The 24,893-nt window shown below is 37.9% G+C and overlaps 1 protein-coding gene across 3 annotated transcripts in view; it reads left to right on the top strand.

The window, feature by feature from the left end:
• The window catches only part of Herp (Homocysteine-induced endoplasmic reticulum protein), a 165,413-nt gene that overhangs the window by 29,246 nt on the left and 111,274 nt on the right, over window positions 1-24,893 (top strand). For all 3 annotated transcript variants that reach the window (XM_067145641.2, XM_067145640.2, XM_068227254.1), the window contains exon 3: window positions 11,739-11,931. In XM_067145641.2, coding sequence (XP_067001742.2) covers window positions 11,739-11,931 — 193 coding nt within the window. The remainder of the gene's footprint in view (window positions 1-11,738; window positions 11,932-24,893) is intronic.

Below are 24,893 nucleotides of genomic sequence, written 5' to 3'. Positions count from 1 at the left end.
CTTGGTGTCCATTTGACTACATGATGCGATCATTTGATAACATCTAAACAAATTATACTACACCTGTATTCTGTTTGGCAGGTGGCAAACCTGTCTTCATACAGCCATGAATGAAATAATGTGTTGGTACCCTTATCAGCTGGTGTACATAGTGTGTACTGCCGTATTCATCCACGATTACAGTGTAAGCACTCAACTATGACTCAGAGATGCCTGGACGACTCCTTGTGGTGGAGGGCAATTGGACAAATGGAAGATGGATAGTCGCAGACTAAAGTGCCCAGATGGCTTAATGTGTATTGGTCTCTTATCTTTTGGATGTCGTACCTGTCTTTAGAGTCTGAAAATGTATCCCAAAGACCTGGATCAGGACAACAAAGAGTGACATCCAAAGGAGAGAACAATTATTTAGCCATAAGGGCAAGACAGTACAACCGTAGGGCTGTATGGCTACGGGCATCACCTCATAGCGGCCTCTGCAACAATTGTATTGAGGCAAAAAGTGTACAGAAGGCTTCTGCAGAAAGGCCTTTACTGTTAGCGACCAGCTCTATGTGTTCGTCTGACGTGTGTGCACAGAACAAGACGTCTAAAGTGGAGTTAACACATCCAGTGTTCTCCCTAGCACCTTCTAAATGGGTGCACCGCTCTGAGGATTTTACAGACCGCGCAGCTAACATAACCTAGATATGTGTTAGTCACGTAATATTAATACATATGAGTCATAAAAGATGCTCCAAATTAAAATGTAAATACTGTAATACTGTTCATTTATAAATGATAGATTTTCATTATTGTCAGCTTTGTATGTCCAACCCTTATCCAGTTTCTCTATGGGGCTGGGTATGAAGTGAGGCAAATCTTTGTAGCGAATTCTTATGACAGGATGCCCATCCTCATGTCAGCCTCATCATAGGAGTTAGAGATGAAATGAATGATATGATCATACCTGTCAACCCTTCCGATTTTCCCGGAAACTTTCGTTTCTTAACGCGTCTTCCGATTTTCTGATTTATTTTTAATTCTTCCTATATTTTACCAGTATAACCTCCAGTACGGTCAATACTCTTTCTCCTAGGATAAAGGCTAAATTCTTATGTGCTTGTGTAATTTACCTATCCTCATTTTCAAGCGTATTTATTTGATGCTTTATTTCGCGAGTGTATCATCTGTCGCCTTCATGTTTCGTGCTTGCTGTAGCAGCATGTGTGCTTTGCGGCTAGGGATTCGGGACAGCAATTGGCCTACAAGCAAGAAAGGCTAGCGCGTGCTAGCGACTCTGTTAATCGGGACAAAAGAATGAGTTTCTTAATGTGTGGTTCGCGCTCTATTAACATCGTTTCTGTGCATAATTTCGTTGGAGTTATAGGCCACGTGTTGTTTTTTTTTTTCCCCCTTAGCATTTCTATGCTTTTCCCCGTGTCAAAGTGGTATGTTAATAATGTATGAGACATACCGATCTGTTTTGTATTTTGTGGTTTCGTGTATTTTAGTGCTTTTTGTTCATTCTTACTACATAATTTTAATGAGTTGAATGAATTTTAGGAAGTTGTGTCGGTGACAGTTTCTGCTATTTTCTCTTCATGCTATGGCCAAAAAACATAACAAACGTTATTTCCAAGTGTTCAGAGATACCTATAAAATTAAATTTCCATTAATTTTTACAGTGTAATATAGGAAACTATTATGTGTTTTTGTCACCGGTGGTAAGAAGTTCATAAAGTGGATGGAATCATTTTAATTCTTGTCATCGTCATTAAAAAAAATTAAGGAACTCTCAATGAAAAATTTGTTTTATTTGTTGTGAATTATTTGTGAATTTAAAAAAGGTAATAAGGGTTTTCAGGACTCACAGGAGAGATATTTATATAATCATTATGAGTGTTGGAAAGAAATTATGCTTCTTGTAACCCATGGAAGAAATTATGTTTTGTAACCCATCTTTTGTATCACCCTGTATTTGCCACGTGGAGGCTTCGATCACGAAATCGCTGAGTTTCGCAATCGAAACCTCTAGAATACTTTTACCGTATATGGTGTTATAATCTTATTGGCTAAAATAATAATTCTTATTGTTGAAAAGTTCAGGTCGAATCGTAGGTTTCTTCCCTGATTGGCTGTTTGAATCTTTCTCAATTTCCAGCCTTTGGCTACTCGGTAGTAGCAGGGCTCTGATCCGCGTCTTTGGTTTTTGTACGTCCTCACAGTCGGACGCACCTTCTTGGTGGTCCGCTCATTGGCTCCGGTCACCTCAGGGTAAGCATGTTTTCTTTTCTCGAATGTTAAATATGTAAATTCATTTGTTCAGAGTTTACTTTAGACCCTGGTTTTCGCCGTTTTGTTTTGTAATGCCTTAGCTCGTCAGCTAGGCACATCCTTTGTTTTGGAGGCAATTCCTTTTTATTAACCCTTTGTGCAATGTAAATTTTAATTTTTCCATTCGGGTTGCCTTCAGTAGTGCTGCGCCAATTTTGGGTAAGCCTGTGGAGCGATGCGTCTCTCACTGATGAGTATTCGGGGAGGACAGCAACGCTGAAGGCCTTTGCTTTAAATTTCTATTCCGTTGTTATTTTCTTTGTAAACTATTGGCAATAATTTGTAAACTCTTTTCTAGTTGCATTGTAAGATGGTTGTAATTATGTTTATATTCCCTGTTAAATATCCCTTGTGTATTTCATTGTCAAGCTATGCTCACTTTTCTTAAAAGTAGTTAAAACACTTTATCCCTATTTTAATTTTCTGAAGAACCCTGGACAGAAATCTCGTGTTTCGTATCATCTTATTTTCTGGTTAATGTTATTCTTATAACTCCTGTAACATTAATTTTTAAAATTTTTCTTAATTATTAAACTTGAAGAAGGGTAATCGCTCTCACGTCTTTTTCCGTACAACGTCACGTAAGATCACGTCCTCTGTAGGGTTTCCCGGCCTGCTTCCTATCTCCTTTCTGTAGTTGTCATGTTGGTAATCCTGTATATCGTTGTTTCTAGCCATGTGTATGTTGTTGAAATTTGAAATGTTTATCATGGTGCATCATCGGCGGCGTATGTTACTTCAGGTTTGTTATTTTGGATTTTTACATTATTACTTGTTTGATATGTACTTAAAATTATGTGCACATCTTCCAAAAGGTGGGATGACATCTGAATTTAATATTCGAGAAAAGAAAAGAAAAGATGCTTACCCTGAGGTGACCAGAGCCACCCAAGAAGGTGCGTCCGACCATGAGGACGTACGAAAACCAAAGACGCAGATCAGAACCCCGCTACTACCGAGTAGCCAAAGGCTGGAAATTGAGAAAGACTCAAACAGCCAATCAGGGAAGCTACCTACGATTCGACCTGAACTTTTCACCAATAAAAATTATTATTTAAGCCAATAAGATTATAGCACCATATATGGTAAACATATTCTAGAGGTTTCGATTGTGAAACTCGGCGATTTTGTGATCGAAGCCTCCACGTGGCAAATACAGGGTGATACAAAAGATGGGTTACAACAAGCATTATTTCTTCCATGGGTTGCAACAAGAATAATTTCTTTCCAACACTCATAATCATTAAATATCTCTCCTGTGAGTCCTAAAATCCTTATTAGCTTTTTTTAAATGCACAAAAAAATTCACAACAAATAAAACAAATTTTTCATTGAGAGTTCCTTAACTTTTTCAATGAAGATGACAAGAATTAAATGGTTCCATCCACTTTATAAACTTCTCACCACCGGTGACAGTTTTGTTGTGTGTGTCGGTGTGGTATAAATACAGTGGAACCTCGATATCTCGAATCACCTCGGGAGATAAATTTTATTTCGCGTTACCTGTATCAAAATTTTGAGATATAGAGAATACCGTTTTTGAGCATGTATAGCATATAATTGAATCATATGTTATCTACGGTCTTTTATTGAATACATTACTTTTAACAGTACTTAAAATGATATTCAAAGAAACTCTATTTTACGGCATCACTTTCATTATAACATTTATTATAATAACTTTAACCGGTGTACTGACACTGAGGATACGATGAAGACCCATTGCAGTGGATTTGGTCAAAACTAGCGAAAAGAAAACTGCCAGGAACTGGACTCGGGCCTCTTATAGATAAAAGAAACATATGAGACACAAAGAAAATAAAACATAACAGTGATAAGGGTAAGAACTAAAATTTATTATGAAAAGAAAATCAAAAGAAAATAGTATAAGTAAAACAGGGGGGCCGAAAATCAAATGGGAAATATTAATAATATGTGGCCCGTGATTAAAATACACCAGACACAATGATGATGATACCTTCGCAAACGCTTACTTTCGTAAAGGATGTTAAGAAAAGTTTAGCATAAAGATATGGCATCTATATCAATTAGCTGAAGCATATGAATTTAGACGGTACAAAACATTTCTTTATAGCACGTCAGATCAAGACAATCGTGAGATTAGAGTGTAATAGCCTCACATCATAACGTACTCTCATTCGATTCCACCGTCAAGGCATCAAGACTCTCAACAATAAAACATCACATCCCCCCCCCCCCCGAGAATACAATAACATAAAGTAAGAGGAGCATAAATGGAGAAGAGGGAAGGGTGCACCGAGCTCTTAAAATTCAACCAGAGAGAAAAAAGAAAAGGGGCCGGTTATCATGGTTTCACGCAACACAATAAGAAAATATGGAAAGGCAACCCTCAAGGAATAAAACATATTAAACTAGAAAATAAGTAAGGAAAGCCAATGACGGCGATATGAAACTATCAATAAACAGGTAAATTAAGCACAAAAGGTATCACGAATCAAACGTCAGAACCACCCACGCACACACAGACCAAGAGGTTAGGTTGTCGCAAATAAAGGGACTTATAAGACCGTCGACATACAGCACATAATAAATAAACAACTGCTCTTGGGCTCAGACAATATGAATCAGATAGTGGTCCATCAAGAGACTGAGAGTCTCCAACACCAAAACACACAGAAGCAGTCAAACCGCGTAGTTAGCTTGAATTCATACCAGATCAATGAAATGGATATGAATTATACAGAACACGTGATAAAATAATACGACATGAGCTCAAGCGGAATGTTAATAAAGTGACATGGGTAAAAGGTCTTGGTCGCACACAGCAAACAATCTCATACACACACACATGAATCCGTGTTACCTTCTATTCTCAAAATAAACATAGTGGATCAGTAAAAGAAAATCAAGGTTAGCACACGAATAAAACAGAAAAACACGTAATGAGGGAAGCCTTTCTGACCTAACTAAAAGAAGATTAAAGAAAAATGAAATACCTCAACTACATAAGCAAACAGCATACACAAAAGGCTGAGATGTTTACAAGGACATCTTGAATGTCTTAAAATATCTTTTATAAGCCATAAAGGCGACTTGAAAATCAAATCCTTCCATCTTCTCAAGTCGAAAATATCTCAGAAAAAAATCCATCAGAAAGATAATCCCACAAGACGGGGCAAAAAGAAATGCTTTGACCTATCCATCTGTCGGAATAGAGAAGGATTACATAGTGGTAACGACACATGATGGGAAAGAGTAATAGTTGATAGATACTAGAGTTTGCTAGGAACGTGAAGATATCAGAAAAAGTAAACGTACCATAAAATGATATGGTGCGGTAGACCGGGCAAGTTGGCTGTGCGATTAGGAGCGTGCGGCTGTGAGCTTGCTTCCAGAAGATAGGTTCGAACCGCACTATCGGGAGCCCTGAAGATGGTTTTCCGTGGTTTCCCATTTTCACACCAGGCGAATGCTGGGGCTGTACCTTAATTAACGCCGTGGCCGCTTACTTCCCAATCCTCGGCCTTTCCTATCCCTTCGTCGCAATAAAATCTGTCTGTGTTGGTGAGACGTAAAGCCAGTTACAAAAGAAGTAACTTTTTAGAAGACAGAATACAGTACATACAGTAGTGACACAATAAATATAGCTCCGTTAACACCTTCGGAATAAAATCCATTAGTCTCTTCTGTTTGCTGCGGTTAACCTTTCCTCCCTTCACGTTGAAACTTCTCGTCAATACGACGCAGCCAAGTTTTGTAAATGGACCTCCGAGACTTCTGGGCTTATTTTCGTATGTGACCGGCAATTAATTGACACACAAGACAACAACGAGGCTTTACCGATTTTCCGATCACTAGAAGTACGAGATTTTCGGTTCACGTCATGTTACTTCCCAGCTTCACTGTAACCCTTTCTTTACTTGTTAACTGTTCCTCACAAACCACAAATGCCGTATTGCACAGTTAATGTTGCACATTATTCGAGTTAAAGAATATTTTTTGCTTCAAGGGAGGAAATGTTTGCTTTGAGAAATTCGTGTAACCGAATTTTGTGTAATAGAGAAAGAAATACAAGTGAAGAATAGGACAAAAGGCCAGAAAATTTAAGTTACTTCGAGATGCTGAAAATTCGAGTAATGGAGGTTCGACATATCGAGGTTTAACTGTATCATTATGCATATGTATGTGTCGTAAATGAAAGTGATTCGGTACATTTTCTTGTAACCATTTTATGTATTTTTCAGTTTCACATTCTAACCTTAGCTATTTTTGCCCTTTATCCTGTCCTTTTTTCACTTAGACCGTGGCGCAATATATGTAATGAAATCCAAAAATTAAAAAAATATTCTTATTTTGTATTTCTAACAGTTAGCAGCTGTGTATGATAAATAATTTTAGGAAGGGAGAAGGTGAAACCCTATGTCGGCACATAATCTACTCCTGTCAAATAGCACCAAGGGTTCTGCTCAAGGCTTTACGTTGCCATCCTACAGACGAATCACCATCGACAGTGTCATATGCCCTCACTTCATACGAGCACTGCAGATAGGTTCAGAATTGAATCCGGGCCTTTGGCATGCAATCTAGTGTTTAAAAATTGTATACCACCACCTCTCCTATTCTGCCGGCCAACATTCTGAGGGTGAATTTTTTTTCGACCAGCGGGACTTGAACCGGCTAACCACAGTGTCAGACCATAGACTTGACGCTTTGTATCAGAAATTTAAATGTTTATCTTGACCATCACGTAGTGTCGTGCGCAAGGAGTGTGTGGATTGGTGTGAAATCGTATGCGAGCACTCTATTCCGAATGATGTTACAGACCCATAGGGCACTCCACAGCAATAAAGTGGTAAACACTGGTGTTACATTATTATGAACGAGCAGTAGAACACTAGGGCCCGGTTTCTTCAACGAATGTTAAGTGTTAACTCTGCTGTTAAGGCGACTTAACACATAATTTAACAAAATGGTCGTCTCATCAAGAATTGTTAACTCTAACAAATTGTAAATACTTGTGTTAAATTAACCTGGCAGCAACCCTGTGTTAAATCTCATAACAGTTACTAAAGTTTAAAAATGGAGGCATGTAGAAGACGTAAATTTGAAGCTTTACTGCTGTATGAAGATTGTTTATAAACTGAAGAAGCCAAAGGACGACCCATCCTAAGAAATAACGGCTTTTTAGAGTTGCCAGAACAAATATTTCTAATTACCAAAGCCATAATGAACAAGGTATTAGACGATATTGAAAATAGGTTAGAGATTTTACAAGAAGGGGTCAGACCCTGTGTCCAATGTATTTCAACGAGCTTAATGTACCTGTTGGGGGACACTCAACAGTAACTCGTGTATAAGGGTTTAGGTCAATACGTTTTCATTTTTGAAAAAAATTAGGTCAAGTGTCATGAGACAGGATCCGCTTCTGACCACATGGAGGTGATAGAACACGAAAAAATGCGAACACATTTTACTTAAACTTGTCAGGTCCGCAACCTAATTATTTCTGAAAAATTTATGAATTCCCCAATTCTAATGCAATGCGTATTTACTTGAAAAGATTTCAGGGAATGTGAAGGTAAAAATGTGAATAAAATTAATAATATAATCACAGTGGAACTTCATTATCTATCTCAAATTATTATATATACAGAGAAAGAGATCCTGCAGTAACTGTCAGAAAGTTTAGGCCTATGTTAATTTCAGGTAGAAAATAAAGTGTACTGCAATTTGCGTAATATTTTTGTTCCAAGTTTTATCTTAACGTTACCTCAAATAATATTTTAATTTGTATAACAATTATAGCTGCAACGAGACTCGAACTCGCGTCTACAAGGTTCGCAGATAAGTACGGTGACCACTAGGCCACCACTCCGTTGCACTGTGATGTAACTTCCAAGTATATATGCCTTGCTTTGGAATCGGGGATTCATCAATTTTTCAGAAGTTATTAGGTTGAGTATCTGACATGTTTAAGTAAAATCTGTTTGCCATTTAGTGTTCTATCATCTTCACTTCATCCGAAGCGGATTCTGTGTAATAACATCTGACTTTTTGTTTTTTTGTTTTTGAAAACAAAAGCGTATTGACTTAAACCCTTATACAGGAGTTACTGTTGAGTGTCTCCCCACACATACATTGAAGCTCGGTGAAATCGGTTGACCGCAGGGTCTGGCCTCTACTAGTTAGATATTATGCTTGAAACACTTTACATATAATTGTAGGTGACTATGTTCACGAGTGCAAGAAAAGTGTGTGTAGAATCCTGCAAAGAATTCCTGTTGCCATTGCAGCATTAACAAGGCATTACATTATTTTCCCCGCAATAGAAGAATGCCCAAAAGTCGTTCAAAACATATCATTAATCACATTTCCCTATGATAAGAATATAAGAATAGGTTATATCGAATGTTGTGATATAACAGTCCATTCATTCAAATTTTTAAGCACACTCGCATAATTTTAAATTAAAACTATAACATTTGTCTCGCATTCATTATAACACTTTTGTTAGCTCTTACTTGACATGTCTTATTGGTCTCCTCTAACCATAATCTATAATAATGTCAACCATGTGTCTGTGTGACAAAATACTATTTCAGCACACTACTAGGAGAGCGCTTTATGTAAAGAAACACAAGACACTCACTGCCAAACGCATTCAGAAGTCTCATGGAAATGTGTTAATTTTTCTGTAACAATTGTTTTGTAACAAATGTTGGAAATATGTCCGTGAAATAGGGTACTTTTAAACGAAGTGTTAAAGTAATAACAATTGTTAGTTCACATTTAAGTAAAATTTAACATAGAGTTGAAGCAACTGGATCTAAAAATTCAAAATACTCTTATGTCTTGTTCATGATAATAACACTAAAACCGGGCGAGTTGGCCGTGCGCGTAGAGGCGCGCGGCTGTGAGCTTGCATCCGGGAGATCGTAGGTTCGAGCCCCACGATCGGCAGCCCTGATGATGGTTTTCCGTGGTTTCCCATTTTCACACCAGGCAAATGCTGGGGCTGTACCTTAATTAAGGCCACGGCCGCTTCCTTCCAGCTCCTAGGCCTTTCCTGTCCCATCGTCGCCATAAGGCCTATCTGTGTCTGTGCGACGTAAAGCAACTAGCAAAAAAAAAAAAAAAAACTAAAATAGTTTACTTTTGCAGTTAATATTTACCTGTCTTATATTACCCGACAGCGTGGAGTGACGTGTAGCACACGTCATGCATTTGCCGTTTGCTGCTGTGGAGTGACATGTCTGACACGCATTGCGCCACATCTGCATTGTTATTCCATTTGCAAGTTTCCTTCGAACTCTGTCTGAGATCTCATCACAGCCAAATAGATAAAGTTTCATTTTTTCATTTCATACATATGTCGATCTATTTTAATAGTTTTTCACCTTGTTGTCAATGTGTAAAATTAATAGACTATTTGCTCGTGTACTTTTCCCGCAGTGGCATTGGTAAGCTAGGATAATTTTCCTAGCAGTGATACATAAGGCATGTTAAATGAGTATTTTAGTGATTGTGAGGATAATTATAATTTTAGCAATGATTCTGATGACAGTGATGTTTATATTGCCAAATTGGACTGTGATGAAGCTGAAATGATTCAGAAGAGACTTGTTTCCGACGCTAAATGTGGTAGTGCAGCATGTAATTTTTACTGGGATGACTTGGATAATTACATAAGAAATAACGGTTTTGTAAGATCTTTTCACCCCAAGGTTTAGCTCTAAATGTCGTGCAACCAGTAAAGTATTTCAAACTTTTGTTTTTACTTGAACTCGTCCAGCTGAGTGTAACAGAAACAAATCCCTACACTTAGCAGTAGATAAAGTTCCGAGGAATGTTATTTCCATTTCGATATAGGGTAAGGGAATTGATTCCATTCAATGAAAATTAGATGTATGTTATCTTAGTCCTCTTCGTGTTGATGGGAATAGTACAGAAACAAAATTTTAGATCTTCTCGAAAAATTGTACCATTTTCACGCCCCTTACGTGATTCATATCTTCAGACAAATTTGAATCCATATGCAAATTAGCTCACTTCAGCAATGAGACTGAACACACTATATATGGTGGACCGAAAGGCTATTTACAATATAATCAAAATTGATTTAATATTAAGAGATATGGTATAAAACAGTTTTGTGCACAAGTATGCTAGCCTTCAAATGCCCAGTGAAAGTTCTTTCAGCATCCAGTGAAGGCTATGTTTTTAAATGCTCCTGCTTAGAAGGGTTAATGCTCTGAGGGGAATAAATTGAAATTTTACTGTCTGGCTACTCATTCCTGTCACCCGGCTGACAAAAATTTCTGGGGAGAACCCTGATGTCACCTGGGCAGCCGAACAGGGGGTCAGTGTTCTGTTTACGGATGAGTACCAATTTGATCTTCAGGAGTTATGAATCACAAGAATAGGCATTAATACTGCAAAGTGAGATTGATAACATTATTCACAGCATGCCACGTCGTTGTCGAGCCTGTATTACTGCCAGAGATAATCAAATCACATCCCCCTGGCATTTGTGACGGTGGATACATTTTGCAGCAAAGCAGACAATGGTGCTTTCTGACTGTTCTTTCATAAACAGCAAATAATGTTACATTGTTTACTTTGTTTATAATGTACACCTAACTATACCATTTGTTGCTTTGATTTTGAACACCAATGTATGATACCTCTGAGTATTAAACTATGAAATATTCCAATTTATCTTCTAGTTGTGATTGTCCATGTGAACTTTAACTTCTCTCCAGCATTCAAATTTTCTGTCGAGATTTGGACTTGCTAATTCCCATAAATAACATCTATAATTAGGAAACCAATGGGAAACTATCTCACTCCTCATTTCCCTAGTACGCCTCTTCAGTGATGCCTAGGCCATCTATGACAGCTGATGGCGGAGCTTATGAGGATCCAACGAGTCTTAATTCTGAGGACTGAACATACATACATTGTCTATAAAATTGCCATTCACATGTCAGTGATGTCACTCTCTTCTGCTGTCGGTGATTATAGAGTAAATCCACGTTGTCCCTTGCCTCTGCCGCAAAGAGGTTTTTGTTCAAGGTACGGGTGAACAGCATGAAAGAAACACAATAAATGATGTGTGGATTGTCCTGAAGAATGAGATGATTAGGGCTTCTGATAAAAAGCTAGGAAGGGAGGCAAAATCAAGTTGGAAGTAATGGATTACACGAGACTCTAGACCTGACAGATGAATGCCTGAAATAAGAATGCAAAAAATGGAGTGGACAAAAGGGAACTCAGGCAGGATCACATTCAGCAACTGTGTCATAGGAAAGTTATGTAGTTGATAATGAATTTAAAAGAAAAGATTCTGCCGGTGTAATGTGTAAGCCTATATTTTTATTTCAGTTTTTTATTATTTCAGAAATTTTACTGTATGATAAATTTCTTACTTTCTTCAATAGCGCACGGAAGATCAAAAGTTAATCTATTCTGGACAATTATTGCCAGATAGTGTAATACTGAGGGATATCTTACGATGGTATGAGGGTCAGGAGGCCCATACTTTGCATCTAGTGTGTGCACCGCCCAGAGACAGGCGACCAGTTAATAGGTCGCAGTCAAGGATGAGTGAGAAGAAAAATACTTCTGCCCTGGGTAAGTGGATTTGATCACACATTTATGCTTAACAATAATGGAATGTTCATGTTTAATCTTGCTTACTAGGTAATATTTTAAGTTCTCTTAGTTTTAATCTGTCGTTCTACCATCGTGGCCAACATATTAGATGAAATTACACTTAAGACAACAGAATTTTGGATGTTAAAAGTGCAGGAAGTGATAGATGATAGAAGTGATTGCAAAGCTACATTTTTCAAAGTTAAAAACAAATATGATGGAAAGGAAGGTCTTAAAAATAGGACTGAGGCATGAGGAGTTTCAAAAATATCATTTTGATTTGTGGAAAATGGTAGATCAAAATGAAAGCACGCTGTGGGATGAGTTTTAAAGCAGTGATTGAGAAATGTGAAAGAGGTATGTCTCTTTAACTCCTTGACACCGTATGCATCGTATAGACCTTCTTTTCTCATGCTGCCGACCTCCATGTGTGGTATAGACCCCTGCCGGCGTTACTTTATTTTGTTCTAACTTATAATGTTTTAAAGTTGTCAAGATGGAAATGGTATATCTTTGAAGGTATATCTTTGTATGTATAAATCAACCGAAATCAGCATTATAAAAAAAAAGTGTTTGAAAATAGTCTTACCTCTTTCAACTTGAGAGCATACCGGCTTAAATTTCTGTTTACATGTAACTAATCTCATTATTAGACCCGTATTGAACTATGCTATGATATACTAACAATTTGTTGGTGGATCAAAATAACCAACAAATTGTTAGTATTAAATTTTTGTTGCGGATGTATATTTCATTACAGGATGTTTCCTTATGTACATAGCGAGTATAAATCGCTATCTCATCACTGAAATGAATTTTGACATCATCTGGTGAGAATTTGTGTAATTCCTTCAACTTCTTGAAACCTTGTACGAGTCTTAATTACTTGGCTCGCTGTCACTTTGAAATACGATACTGCGTGGCGCAGCATGACGTGGTGCAGCTTGAATGAGAGAGATGTAATTAAGTTTTAATAAATCAGATGATAACACATCACCAGACTGAACTGAGCAAAGTGAGAGTAGGCGCATAACGTAAGGAATGGGAGGGCAAGGTGCGCGCGACCAAGTAATGGACAACAAAACACGCCAAATTATACGCCCTCCTTCTCATTAATTAATTGTACCATTAACCTAGGATTTATGCTAAATGAATCTTTGAACTATTGTTCCCGGTTCTTCTGCTCAAAGTTCCCGAGGCAACGATTACCTTAGTTTTCATTGCATTGAGAAACAACTTGGGCAAATACAAGAACAATTAAATTAATCTCAGGTCAATACATACCAAAAATGAAATTCTTATCTTTCAAATACAAGAAAGTCGCTAATTCCATACAAAATGTGGAAGGTCTCTTCTCCATTACTACTCTATAAAGTAAATATAAAGTTAACAAATGTAAAGTACATTCTTTCGAGTCTCTACCTAAAACATTTGAAAATGATTAGAGCCAAACTGTTGTAACAGTGAATTTTTAGAGAGAGAATAGCATTTTCTTAGTGCTCACATCTGAATTGCCGCCATCTGCTAGGTAAAGCAGCAGTTATGTTCCCCATCGCTGAGGGGTTAAAGAAGCTAAGGAATGGTAAAGACCCAGTATACCAGAGAAATAACGAGATTAAGGAGGAGGTGAATGTTAGAATGAAATAGTTAGGAATGGTTGTGAAAGTAACAAGAAATTGAAGGATCTTAATAGGAAATTGAATTTTTTTAAATTCAGCTAAGGATAACATGATGGCAAACATTTTGGCAGTCACATGAATTTTAGAGAAAAATGGAAGGACATGGAAGATACTATAGCATCACTTAAACCAAGAGGTATTACCATCATATTGGGAGATTTCAATGCAAAAGTAAGAAACCACCTCGATGGACAACCACCTGTGAAAATCTGTAGGACGGATTGGCCTGGGTGCTCATAATGAGCGAGGAAATCGGTTGATACAGTTTGCAACTGACAAGTCTTTTCATTATGAATACCATGTTTAAACACCACAAACGTTGCCTCCTTACATGGTCCTCCTCGAATAGGCATTTTAAGAACCAAATTGATTACATCTTTGTGATTAAAAGATGGAGAACCTCCTTCCGCAATGTAAAAACAAAACCTAGTGCTGAATGCGGATTGGATAATAGTCTACTCTAGGCCTACCTTAGAATCAAACTGAGCAAACCAGTGGTCAAAATAAAGTCGAAAAAGTTAATGGCCCCTGAGCCAATTACTTTCCAAGAAACACTCCAAAGCACTGGACCACCTGACCTAGAGAGAAATTGTGACATGACTTGGAAGAGAATTAATGAATGGACCGCAGATGCAACAAGCAAGATCCCAAAGATGAACACCATATTGAAGCAACAACATTGGATGACTGACGAAACTTTGGCACTAGTTGAAATTATACGTAACATCCGGCTCGGTTTCAGTTCCAGAACAACAAGGATGACTAATGGAAAAAATAAACAATGATATCAAACATGCTTGTAGAAGACAAGAATGAACACATTAAGAAACTGTGTGCAGAACTAGAGGCACATGCAACCAAAAATTACAGTGCAGAACTGTACAAGGTGAAATACTTAGCACAAGAGTTTATGCCTAAGACTCGGATTATTAAAGACAGCCAAGGGAATGTCATCACAAATGCAGCAGGCATCGCCTAAGCATGGAGAGCATCAAGCTGTTCACTCATGATCCACAACCAATGCTAGGTCACCAGAACCCAACAGACATTGAACCAACAATCCTTAGATAAGAGGTGGAACGTGCAATAAAAAAGGTCCGGAACCGGAAAGCACTAGGCTAAGATGGAATCACTGCTGAAATCCTAAAGAACATGGGTGACCTAGGTGTCAATATCCTCCACAAGTTATGTCAGAAGATATGGGCATCTGGAAATTGGCTGGACCAGTGGTGCCACTCCATCTTTGTACCATTGTTCAAGAAAGGTACTCCATTTGACTGTGCAAACTATCGAACGATAGCCCTCGTCTCTCATGCCAGTAAAATCATGCTCACGGTGCTGAACGAGAGGCTGAAGACCTTACTTCCACAAATATCAGAGAAACAAATCTGGTTTGTTCCAGGCAAAGGAACTCGGGAGTAGATCCTAAACATCTGCCAGCTCGTAGAGAAGGCAGGGAAGTACAATATCAAGATGTTCCTGTGCTTCATGGACTACAAGAAAGCCTTCGAAAGGTGAAATGGTCAAAGCTCTGGACTATACTCATTGAGATGGGGACGTAGAGACATTTAGTGTACCTGATTCAACAATTGTACTCTTCGAACACTGTGACTGTGAGAGTTAATAGCAACTTCTCAGACATCTTTTCTACTACTGCTGGAGTGCGACAAGGTTGCATTCTTTCCCCCCTCCTATTTATTGTATACAGTGAGTACATTATTTAAGAGGGAGACTCTTGTGGATTCGAGCGATGACATCACAATTGGTGGCAGGAAAATGAACAATCTCAGATATGCGGATGACACTCTGATAATTGCCATAGATGATCATGAACTAGAAACCATCATGCAGAGGTTAGACGAGCGAAGCAGAGAATATGGCCTTGAAATCAACAATAAAAAGACCAAAGTGATGATTGTAGACAGTTTTAATTAAAGCACATGTGCCATAACAAGAATTGCTGATTATGAGGTTTTCAGTTGCTTTGGGTATCTGGGATTTGTCACAGATACCAGAGACTGTGAACCTGAGATTCGTAAGCGCATTGTGATTGCAGGAAATTCAACAGCAAGACTACTCGCATCTGGAAGGACACCTCCATCACTGCCAAGACAAAGCTCACCCTTATTCGAACTCTGATCTTCCTTATCGCGACCTATGCAGCAGAAACTTGGATGATGTAGATGATGGATTGCCGCAGGATTGATGCTCTAGAAATTTGGTGCTATAGGAAATCACTGAGTATACCATGGACAGTACACCATACTAATGAATCGATCCTGCAACAGCTTGGCATCAGAACAAGACTGTGGACCCTTCATCATCATCATCATCATCATTTCCCTTTATCCAGCTGTAGCCGAGGAGGGGCAAATATGGTTCCTCTCCACTTTCTTCGGTCTTTCCACCACTCCTCCTCCAACACTGTGTCCCAGTCCAGGTTTCTTTCTATAATGCTGCGTTGGATGGTATCCTTCCATCTCAATCGTGGTCGTGCCCAAACCATCTTAGTCGGCTCTTCTCTATTCTATCATTCATTTTTTCCACTCCAATTTCTTCCCGGATTTTCTCATTCCTTATTTTGTCTCTTCTACTCTTCTGTATCATACTCCTCAAGAATTTCATTTCGGCTGCCTGTATTCGACTCTCATCCTTCTTCGTCATTGTCCAAGTTTCTGCTCCGTAAGTTGTTATGGGTACGTAATACATCTTGAACATAGTATCCTTTGCTTCCATTGGCACATCTTTGTCCCATAACATATTTCTTACACTATGATAGAAACAACTTCCAGCTTGAATCCTTTTACTAATCTCAGCATCCAGTCGAGCATTCTCCATTAATTCACTCCCCAGGTATTTAAACGTTTCCACTACTTCCAGGGACTTGTCTGCAAGTCTAATCTGACCTTTCCCTTCTTTCTCCCCTCTAGTCATAACAAGAGTTTTACTCTTTTCTACACTTATTTTCAATCCACATTCTTCAATCTTCCCATTCACCACATTCAACTGTTCTTGAACCTTCCTGTCGTCTTCTCCCCAAATCACAATATCATCTGTAAATAACATCATGTTCATGAAATGAACATGTGGACCCTTATCAACCAAAAACTACTCAGATACTTTGGTCATATTCCCAGAAGACAGGAGGCAATGAAAATGGAGGAAAAAGTCGGCGGCTGAAGACCTAGAGGACATGCACCGTTATGATAGATGGACCAGATCAAGAGCTTGATCAGGATGAGCTTACAGCAAGCAAGTCACTATGCCCATGACTCTTGGAGGTACATCACCAAAAGGCTTGTCACGTGATGCCACTACACCCTTTCGAAGGGTTGGACTCCGAGAGATTTATAGGTACTTCAAGGCAGTAACAGGTTCCATGAAAGACAATCCAAGGATCATTAATGACCCAGGGGAATGTGTATCCGAGGACTTACTGAAGCCTTTGATAGGGTCGATCATGGTAAACTGCTGACGAAAATGAAGGCTATAGGACTGGATGAAAAGAGTAGTGGCTAAATTTACTTATAATATTCATTCATATATACATCTTCATTATAGGCAGGCCTTTCAGCGTTCAGTCTCAAAGTCTCTGTGAATTTACTAAACTCCGTCACAATCCTCTATTTGTTACTAGTGCTGTGGCTTTGTTTAGTTCTACAGTGTATGTGTTATCTTTAAATCGTTAGAAACTGAGTATGACTATCATTGTCTTGGTCTCTCTACTTTTCTTGCCCTCCATAGCAAAGTTCATTATTCTCCTAAGTAATCTATCCTCTTCTATTCATTTCACGACACCACCATTGAAGCCGGTTTATGCATACAGCTTCATCCGTAGAATTCTTTCCTAACTTAGACTCTATCTTCTCATTCCGAGAGCACCTTTTTGTCATTGTTCCCACCTTTTCTACCGGTGAGAGGCAAGGCAGTATTATTGGACATGTGTGTTGTTGTTGTTCTTCTTGTTGTTTTCCGTCATCTGTCCATAGACTGGTTTGATGCAACTCTCCGTAAGACCCTAGCCTGTGTTAATGTTTTCATTTCTACATAACTACTACAGGCTATATTTGCTTTAATCAGCTTGTCATATTCATACCTTGGTCTATCCCTATGTTGTTTCCACTTACACTTCCCTCAAAAACCAGCTGTACAAGTCCTGGGGGTGTCTTAAGATGTGTCGTATCATTTTATCTCTTCTTGTGGTCAAATTTAGCCAAATCAGTCTCCTCTCACCAATTTGATTATACATCCATATCCCGGTATATAAAATTAGAGTTTTGTCCGTACATTGCTCAGAATTTAAAAAGAATGTTATTTCTGTATCTGTCGTGTCCACAGCAACAACAAAATGCAATTTTTAATTTTCTGTCATCTATGTATGTATGTGAATCACTAGAAATTGGCTCCAAAAAAAATGAAAATCGGTTTGTAAAATTGGAGAATGAGGCACTACAATCTAGGCTATAAATAATTTTATTCACACTGAGTGAAATGGTAGTTGAGAGGAAGGACTAAAATGTAATTTTCAAATATCTGCTATTAGTGGTCCTATTGATAAATACTACTCAACTAATCTTGTATTGAGTTAAATTTCTGATCATTTATATATTTTTACCGTATCGGCTTCGTTAACAGACACATTTATGAATTTCAATTTTTTTGTTGCTAAGTCCATATCAATGCCAAACCATCAGAAAATATGTGAAGAGAATTTAATGAAAATCGGTATGTAAAGTCAGAGAAGAAGGCACTACCGTCTAGGCTATAAATAATTTTATTCATACTGAATGAAATGTTAGTTCAGGGGAAGGTGCCTAAACCTACGCTATTGGTCCAATCGAAAGTACTACATAACAAAAGTTGTAGAGAATACAATTTCCGATCATTTATGTCTTATACAGTTTTAACATAGAATTAATGTTTCGTAGTCCATATCAGCACCGAGCATTGTTAACATGGAAATATTGTTCAGTCATGTTGGTTGGCAATGGTTTTTGTCATGATTGACCCTGCATTTTTACACCTTAAGACATTGGTCCATATCGCCAAGGAAAATTGCGAAGATGATTATAAAAAATCGTAAAGGAATGATCGCTTGAAGTATACAAGAGGGAGTCATGAAAGAAGGAAGGACTCCCTTTACATTAGATCCCTAATATCACACAGTTGGGAGAAACTAAATGCGAATGCCTACAGTATCGATAGCTCATAAAACTGATCAATATCCTTACATTGACCATTGTTGTGAGGTGATTTGTCTCTTCTGCTGCTACTAATCTCCGATAGATTGGATTGCTGTTGCATTCCGAATAAAACAGCATGCCTGATATTGGCAGTAAATAGCTGGGGAGTGAAATAACTTTGCACATGGTGTATTACTGTCCCATCACCGATGGACACTACAGCTATTTAAAGTTAAAAACTTTATCACTGGTCCGTATTGAACTAATAGTTACAATGCTAAAAAGAGAAAAATGTTCCACCTTTTCAATACAATAACACTGTTGCACGAATCAATGTAGCAACATATTTAATTCATTAAGGGACCGTTTTTGACATCTGTCCATGTCATCATCAGCCTACACAAAAATGGCAAGAAGTCAACACAATTGTAACACTTTTCTTGAGTTAAAAATAGTTCATGTAGAGGTTCTTGAGCACTCTTGCTGATCTTCACAATTGTGAACTATACTGCATAATTTTTAACCTCAAGATCAGCTACATTGATTCGTGCAACAGTATTATTGTATTGAAAAGGTGGAACATTTCTCTTTTTAGCATTGACACTACAGCTAGTTAAACTGATACGAGTAAAGAACTGAAATCGCAGATAAGGCTTTTTGCAGATGGTACACTGTATAGGGTAGTAAATAAGTTAAAAGATTGTGAGTGGCTGCAAAAAGACCTTGAGTATCTTGCTTCTGATATGTTTTTGACATCTTGTGAGATGTACAGCAGGCAGTGGTATGGTGGTAAATGGGACGAAAAGATCGGGTTGCAGTTGCAGTTTCACCAAGGTTTCCTCTTGATTTAATTACTGTGTTGACAGGGCGGAAGTACCTCATGGGGATCACTGACAGTACCTAAATGTTAATATATGGAAAGATCTTCATTGGGGTAATCACACTGCAGTTGTAAAGAAAGCTTTCAGATCTCTTCATATCGTATAGTTGTGATGGTATTTATGGGTTGTAATGAAGATGTAAAGGAAAGGATCTATATGTCTCCTTTAAGACCTCAATTAGAGTATGGTTCCTGTGTGTGTGACCTACACCAGGAGTACTACATACAAGTACTGAAAATTTTCCAAAGAAAAACAACGCTATAGGTAATTTTCAACAAAGGAGTAGTGTTTCAAACGTGTTACAAATTTCAAGCTGGGAAGTTTTTAAGACCATGGCTGCTTCCATCAGACTCCTAGCCCTTTCCTATCCCATCATCACCATAAAACCTATCTGTGTTGGTACGACTTAAAGCCAAATGTAAAAAGAATGGAAATGTTCGGTAAATTTCCTAATTCTGTGGAGTCAATTAAGGAAAGACTAAGTCGTCATATGATCATTATCATTTCCCATTATCCAGCTGTAGCTGGGTAGGGGCAAATATGGTTCCTCTCCACTTTCTACGGTCTTTCCACCACTCCTTCAACACTGTGTCCCAGTCAAGGTTTCTTTCTCTAATACTGCGATGGATTGTGTCCTTCCATCTCAATCGTGGTCATCCGCGGCCTCTCCTTCCTTGCATTTACATTTCTGTTACCTTTTTGGCATTCTTTCATCACTCATTCGCTTTATGAGCCCAAACCATCTTAGTCGGCTCTTCTCTATTCTGCCATTCATTTTTTCCACTCCAATTTCTTCCTGGATTTTCTCATTCCTTATTTTCTCTTTTACTCTTCTGTACCGTACTCCTCAAGAAAATTTTGGCTGCCTGTATTCGACTCCCGTCCTTCTTTGTCATTGTCCAAGTTTCTGCTCGGTAAGTTGTTATGGGTACTAATACATCTTGTACATAGTTTCCTTTGCTTCCATTGGCACATCTTTGTCCCATAACAAGTATCTCACACGTTGACAGAAACAGCTTCCAGCTTGAGTCCTCTTACTAATTTCAGCATCTAGTCGAGCATTCTCCATTGATTCACTCTCCAGGTATTTGAACATCTCCACTACTTTCAGAGGCGTGTCTGCAAGTCTAATCTGACCTTTCTCTTCTTTCTCCCCTCTAGTCATAACAAGAGTTTTACTTTTTTATACACTTCATTTCAGTCCACATTCTTTGATCTAAGGAAAGCCTAAGTATACAATCAATAAAAAATCTGTTCTTAGGTGACAGCCCTAATTGCAGATCAGTGATTGATTGATGAAAAATATTTGTATGCGCTGAACATTTAACCATAACATGCTCGATGTGTAGGAAAAGAACAAAGAACTCCTTATGTAGCAGAAGAGTTGTGAAGGTATGGTCTTTACGAACAATAGGCGGCATGTTTTGCATGTTGCATTGATGTGATAGTGGATTATAACTGTCAGCAGCCCTACATAATATGGTTTTTCCATGGTTTCCCATTTTCAGACCAGGTAAATTGTGGAACTGTATCTAAATGAAGACCACTGTTTCTTCCTTCCTACTCCTAGCCCTTTCCAATCCCATTGTTCCCATAAGACCTATGTGTCAGTGCGACTTGAAACAAAGTGGAAAAAAATAGTATGGTCTTCCTTTTTTTAAATTATCTTGTGTGAAAGCTTGTTCCCTTATGTAAAGTATGGTTAAACACCCGAACCACTTGAAAACCAAGACACAAAGCCAGTTAATGCCACGTAGTGTGGAATGAACCGGAAGATGGAGGCACAAACGGATGAGTGTAGCGGCGGTTGCTAATTCTTCTACAAATACTGGCTATTGTTTATACATACTTAAGACTAAATTAAAAAATAACTAATTGTAAAGTTTTACTTTTAAATACATTTCTTTTACATTTACAGTTCTTGTCCTTCCACGGCTATTCCCACACTTGTGGGGTTCCAGGTGCGAACTGTGTCGGACATGTAGATTTGGCCCTGTTGTACGGCCGGATGCCCTTCCTAACGCCAACCCTATATGGAGGGATGTAATTACTCTTGTTTGTTTCTGTGGTGGTTGGTAGAGTAGTGTGGTGCCTCAATATGACAAGGAAAATTTTGGGACACACACAAACACCCAGTCCCAGGCCAGAAGAATTAATCAGACGCGATTAAAATCCCCGACCCTGTCAGGAATTGAACGCGGATCCTCTGAACCGTAGGCCTCAGTACTGACCATTCAGCCAATGAGTCAGAATTTTACATTCACAAATATTTCACTGAAATCTGGGTTTATTTCAGAATGGCTGTTACTCAGGTTTACGATGCGAAGGATGACAAACGAATGAATGCTTGCCTCCCACTGTACATCTCATGTAATTTTTATGAAGGTTAAGAACTTCTGGTTCATAAACAGTAAATGCCCATGTTCATCTTAATACTGGTACTTTCACAGATTGAAGTAGTACAAGTTAGCCGTGAAAGTCATTGCGTGGTTTTTATTAACTGTAATTTGAAATGAGGGAGATAAGCAGTAAGTTGCAAAGTAAGGGAAAGGGAAATGTCGGGTGTTATTAGAAATTATTTACTAAACTGTTCAATATCCACATGCATCGCTCCTGTACTATTGTGCTGGATCTTCAATAATTTACTGCCATCTACAACAAATAGGGAAGGTGATAAAAATGGACAACTGGTGCTGACTGGAATGGATAAAGGAACTGACCAGGATGGACGCAGGAAACTAATGGAATTAACGTGCAGCTGTTGATCCTCTGCGAGAACTGTGTGTGTTGTCAGAATGAACCGTTCCCCATTCATATTGCAATGTATGATGAAAAATAGATAGTAAACAATGATTGCATGTTTTTTATTTCCTCAGTACTGTTCATTCTTCATAGTCAATTGTTTGTCCAAAATCCTCTCGTACATGGTCCATACAGTGTTTCCTTGATCTTCCACCTTCTACATCAAGGATTTTAAAAAATGTATTACAATTAATCATGTATATGCCAACACACAGAGGCCTACTTAACAATTAGCAAGAAATTTCCTGTACTTTTGCACTTCAGCACTGTGACCTGCATGCACGCACCATGCTTCTGGCTGATTTGTTAATTCTTTCCCGTTTAGATGAGTATTACTCCTTTCCTGCACACTTTTCAATGCAGTGGGGGTCCCTAACCTTAAAAGAAAAACATGTTTTGATGCGCTTCGGTGGGGAATAACTAATCTAACTGTACACATAAAATTACGCTGAGTGGTAAAACATCCTACCAGTATATACACCTCGATAATGAGTCTCCCCATGAACAAAAAAACCAGCTGTGGATCGGAGCCACACACAATAAAAAAAATCACATAGATTGCAAAATGCAAAATGAGTTGAAAGAAAACATAAAGGTCCAATAATACTGCCTTGTCAATACACTTGTACAAACTACCTTCACCTCCTCAAATAATTCAACTGTCAATAAACTCGTATTCTTCACAACATTTTAACATCGCTTCAAATTGAGATGGTCCACAGAGGTCCAAATTTAACACTGTTCTTCAACCTTTAATTTACAACTTTTTATCTTCTCATCGATGTGTAATACATTTCTACCATATGCCTATGGCATTCGTCTTTTGTCTCCTGAAAAGGAATTTAGTGATCTCCTGACCAACCTTCAAAATTATTTCCTCAGTATTACTTTTTGAATAAATACGATTGATCGTCATTCTCTTCAGAGTCTCTAATTGTAACCGCCAATCAGTCAACTTAATTTTTAGCAATCTTACTACTTGTTCATCACAGTCTGTTGCTTTGTCCATTTTACTTATAGCAACTTTTATGTTGGTAATTTTAATACTTTCACCTTTGTAATTCTTCACATTGTAAAAAAAAAAAAAAAAAATTAAACCAACATTGTTATTTTGAATGTTAATTTTAGTTTGTCTCTTCAAGACTTTTAAAATCAATTTCATCTTATATGTTATTTCAAGTGCTTATTTTTTATTTTTAGGTTAAGACTATGGCTGATGATGCCTTCATACTAGGCGAAACATGTACCATTTTTAGTTAATAGATCAATGTAAATCATCCAAGACAATGACTAATTGTATTGATTAGTTGGTCAATTTAATAAATAACTTCCTGTTATTATTCTAATCACATACCACTTAGTCAAGCAGCTAATCTTCTTTCTCTCAGTTCTTCCCAGCCCAAACTTTGCAACATTTTTGTAACGCTACTCTTTTGTCGGAAATCATCCAGAACAAATCGAGCTGCTTTTCTGTGGATTTTTTTCCAGTTCTTGAATCGCGGAATCCTGGTGAGGGTCCCATACACTGGAACCATACTCTATTTGGGGTTGTACAAGAGACTTATATGCCCTCTCCTTTACATCCTTACTACAACCCCTAAGCATGCTCATAACCATGTGCAGAGATCTGTACCCTTTATTTACAATCCCATGTATGTGATTACTGCAATGAAGATCTTTCCTTATATTAACACCTAGATACTTACAATGATCCCCAAAAGGAACTTTCACCCCATCAACGTAGTAATTAAAACTGAGAGGACTTTTCCTATTTGTGAACCTCACAACCAGACTTTTAACCCCGTTTATCAACATACCATTGCCTGCTGTCCATCTCACAACATTATAGAGGTCAACGTTGCAGTTGCTTACAATCTTGTAACTTATTTGTTACTCTATACAGAATAACATCATCTGCAAAAAGCTTTACCTCTGATTCCACTTGTTTACTCATATCATTTATATATATAAGAAAACATAAAGGTCCAATAATACTGCCTTGACGATTTAGCATTACTAGCAGTGGACATAAAAGAAGCAAAAACCCAGATATCAGAACTTCAAAACATTGCAAATAAAATTGGCCTCAAAATATCACTTGTAAAAACAGAAATTATGCCCCAAAAACCAACACAGCTAAAAGAAGTTACCATAAATGGTAATAAAATCAAAATAGTAACACAATTTAAATATCTTCGAGAAGTAATAACACATAACCTAAATGAAAAAATCTTAGTCCAAATAAGAACAAATAGGTGAGCTAAAGCACAAAAATTAACATGGGATATCTACAAAAAGAAGTGTATCAATAAATACAAAAATAAAACACTACAACACAGTTATAAAACTGGAAGCTATATATGCAGCAGAAACACTCTTTTGCCTGAATAAACAAT

The sequence above is a fragment of the Anabrus simplex genome, chromosome 4 (assembly GCF_040414725.1).
Source record: "Anabrus simplex isolate iqAnaSimp1 chromosome 4, ASM4041472v1, whole genome shotgun sequence".
NCBI classification, from domain to species: domain Eukaryota; kingdom Metazoa; phylum Arthropoda; class Insecta; order Orthoptera; family Tettigoniidae; genus Anabrus; species Anabrus simplex.
The sequence above is the reverse complement of the archived record's forward strand: the minus strand, read 5'-3'. Positions and strand labels throughout refer to the sequence as shown.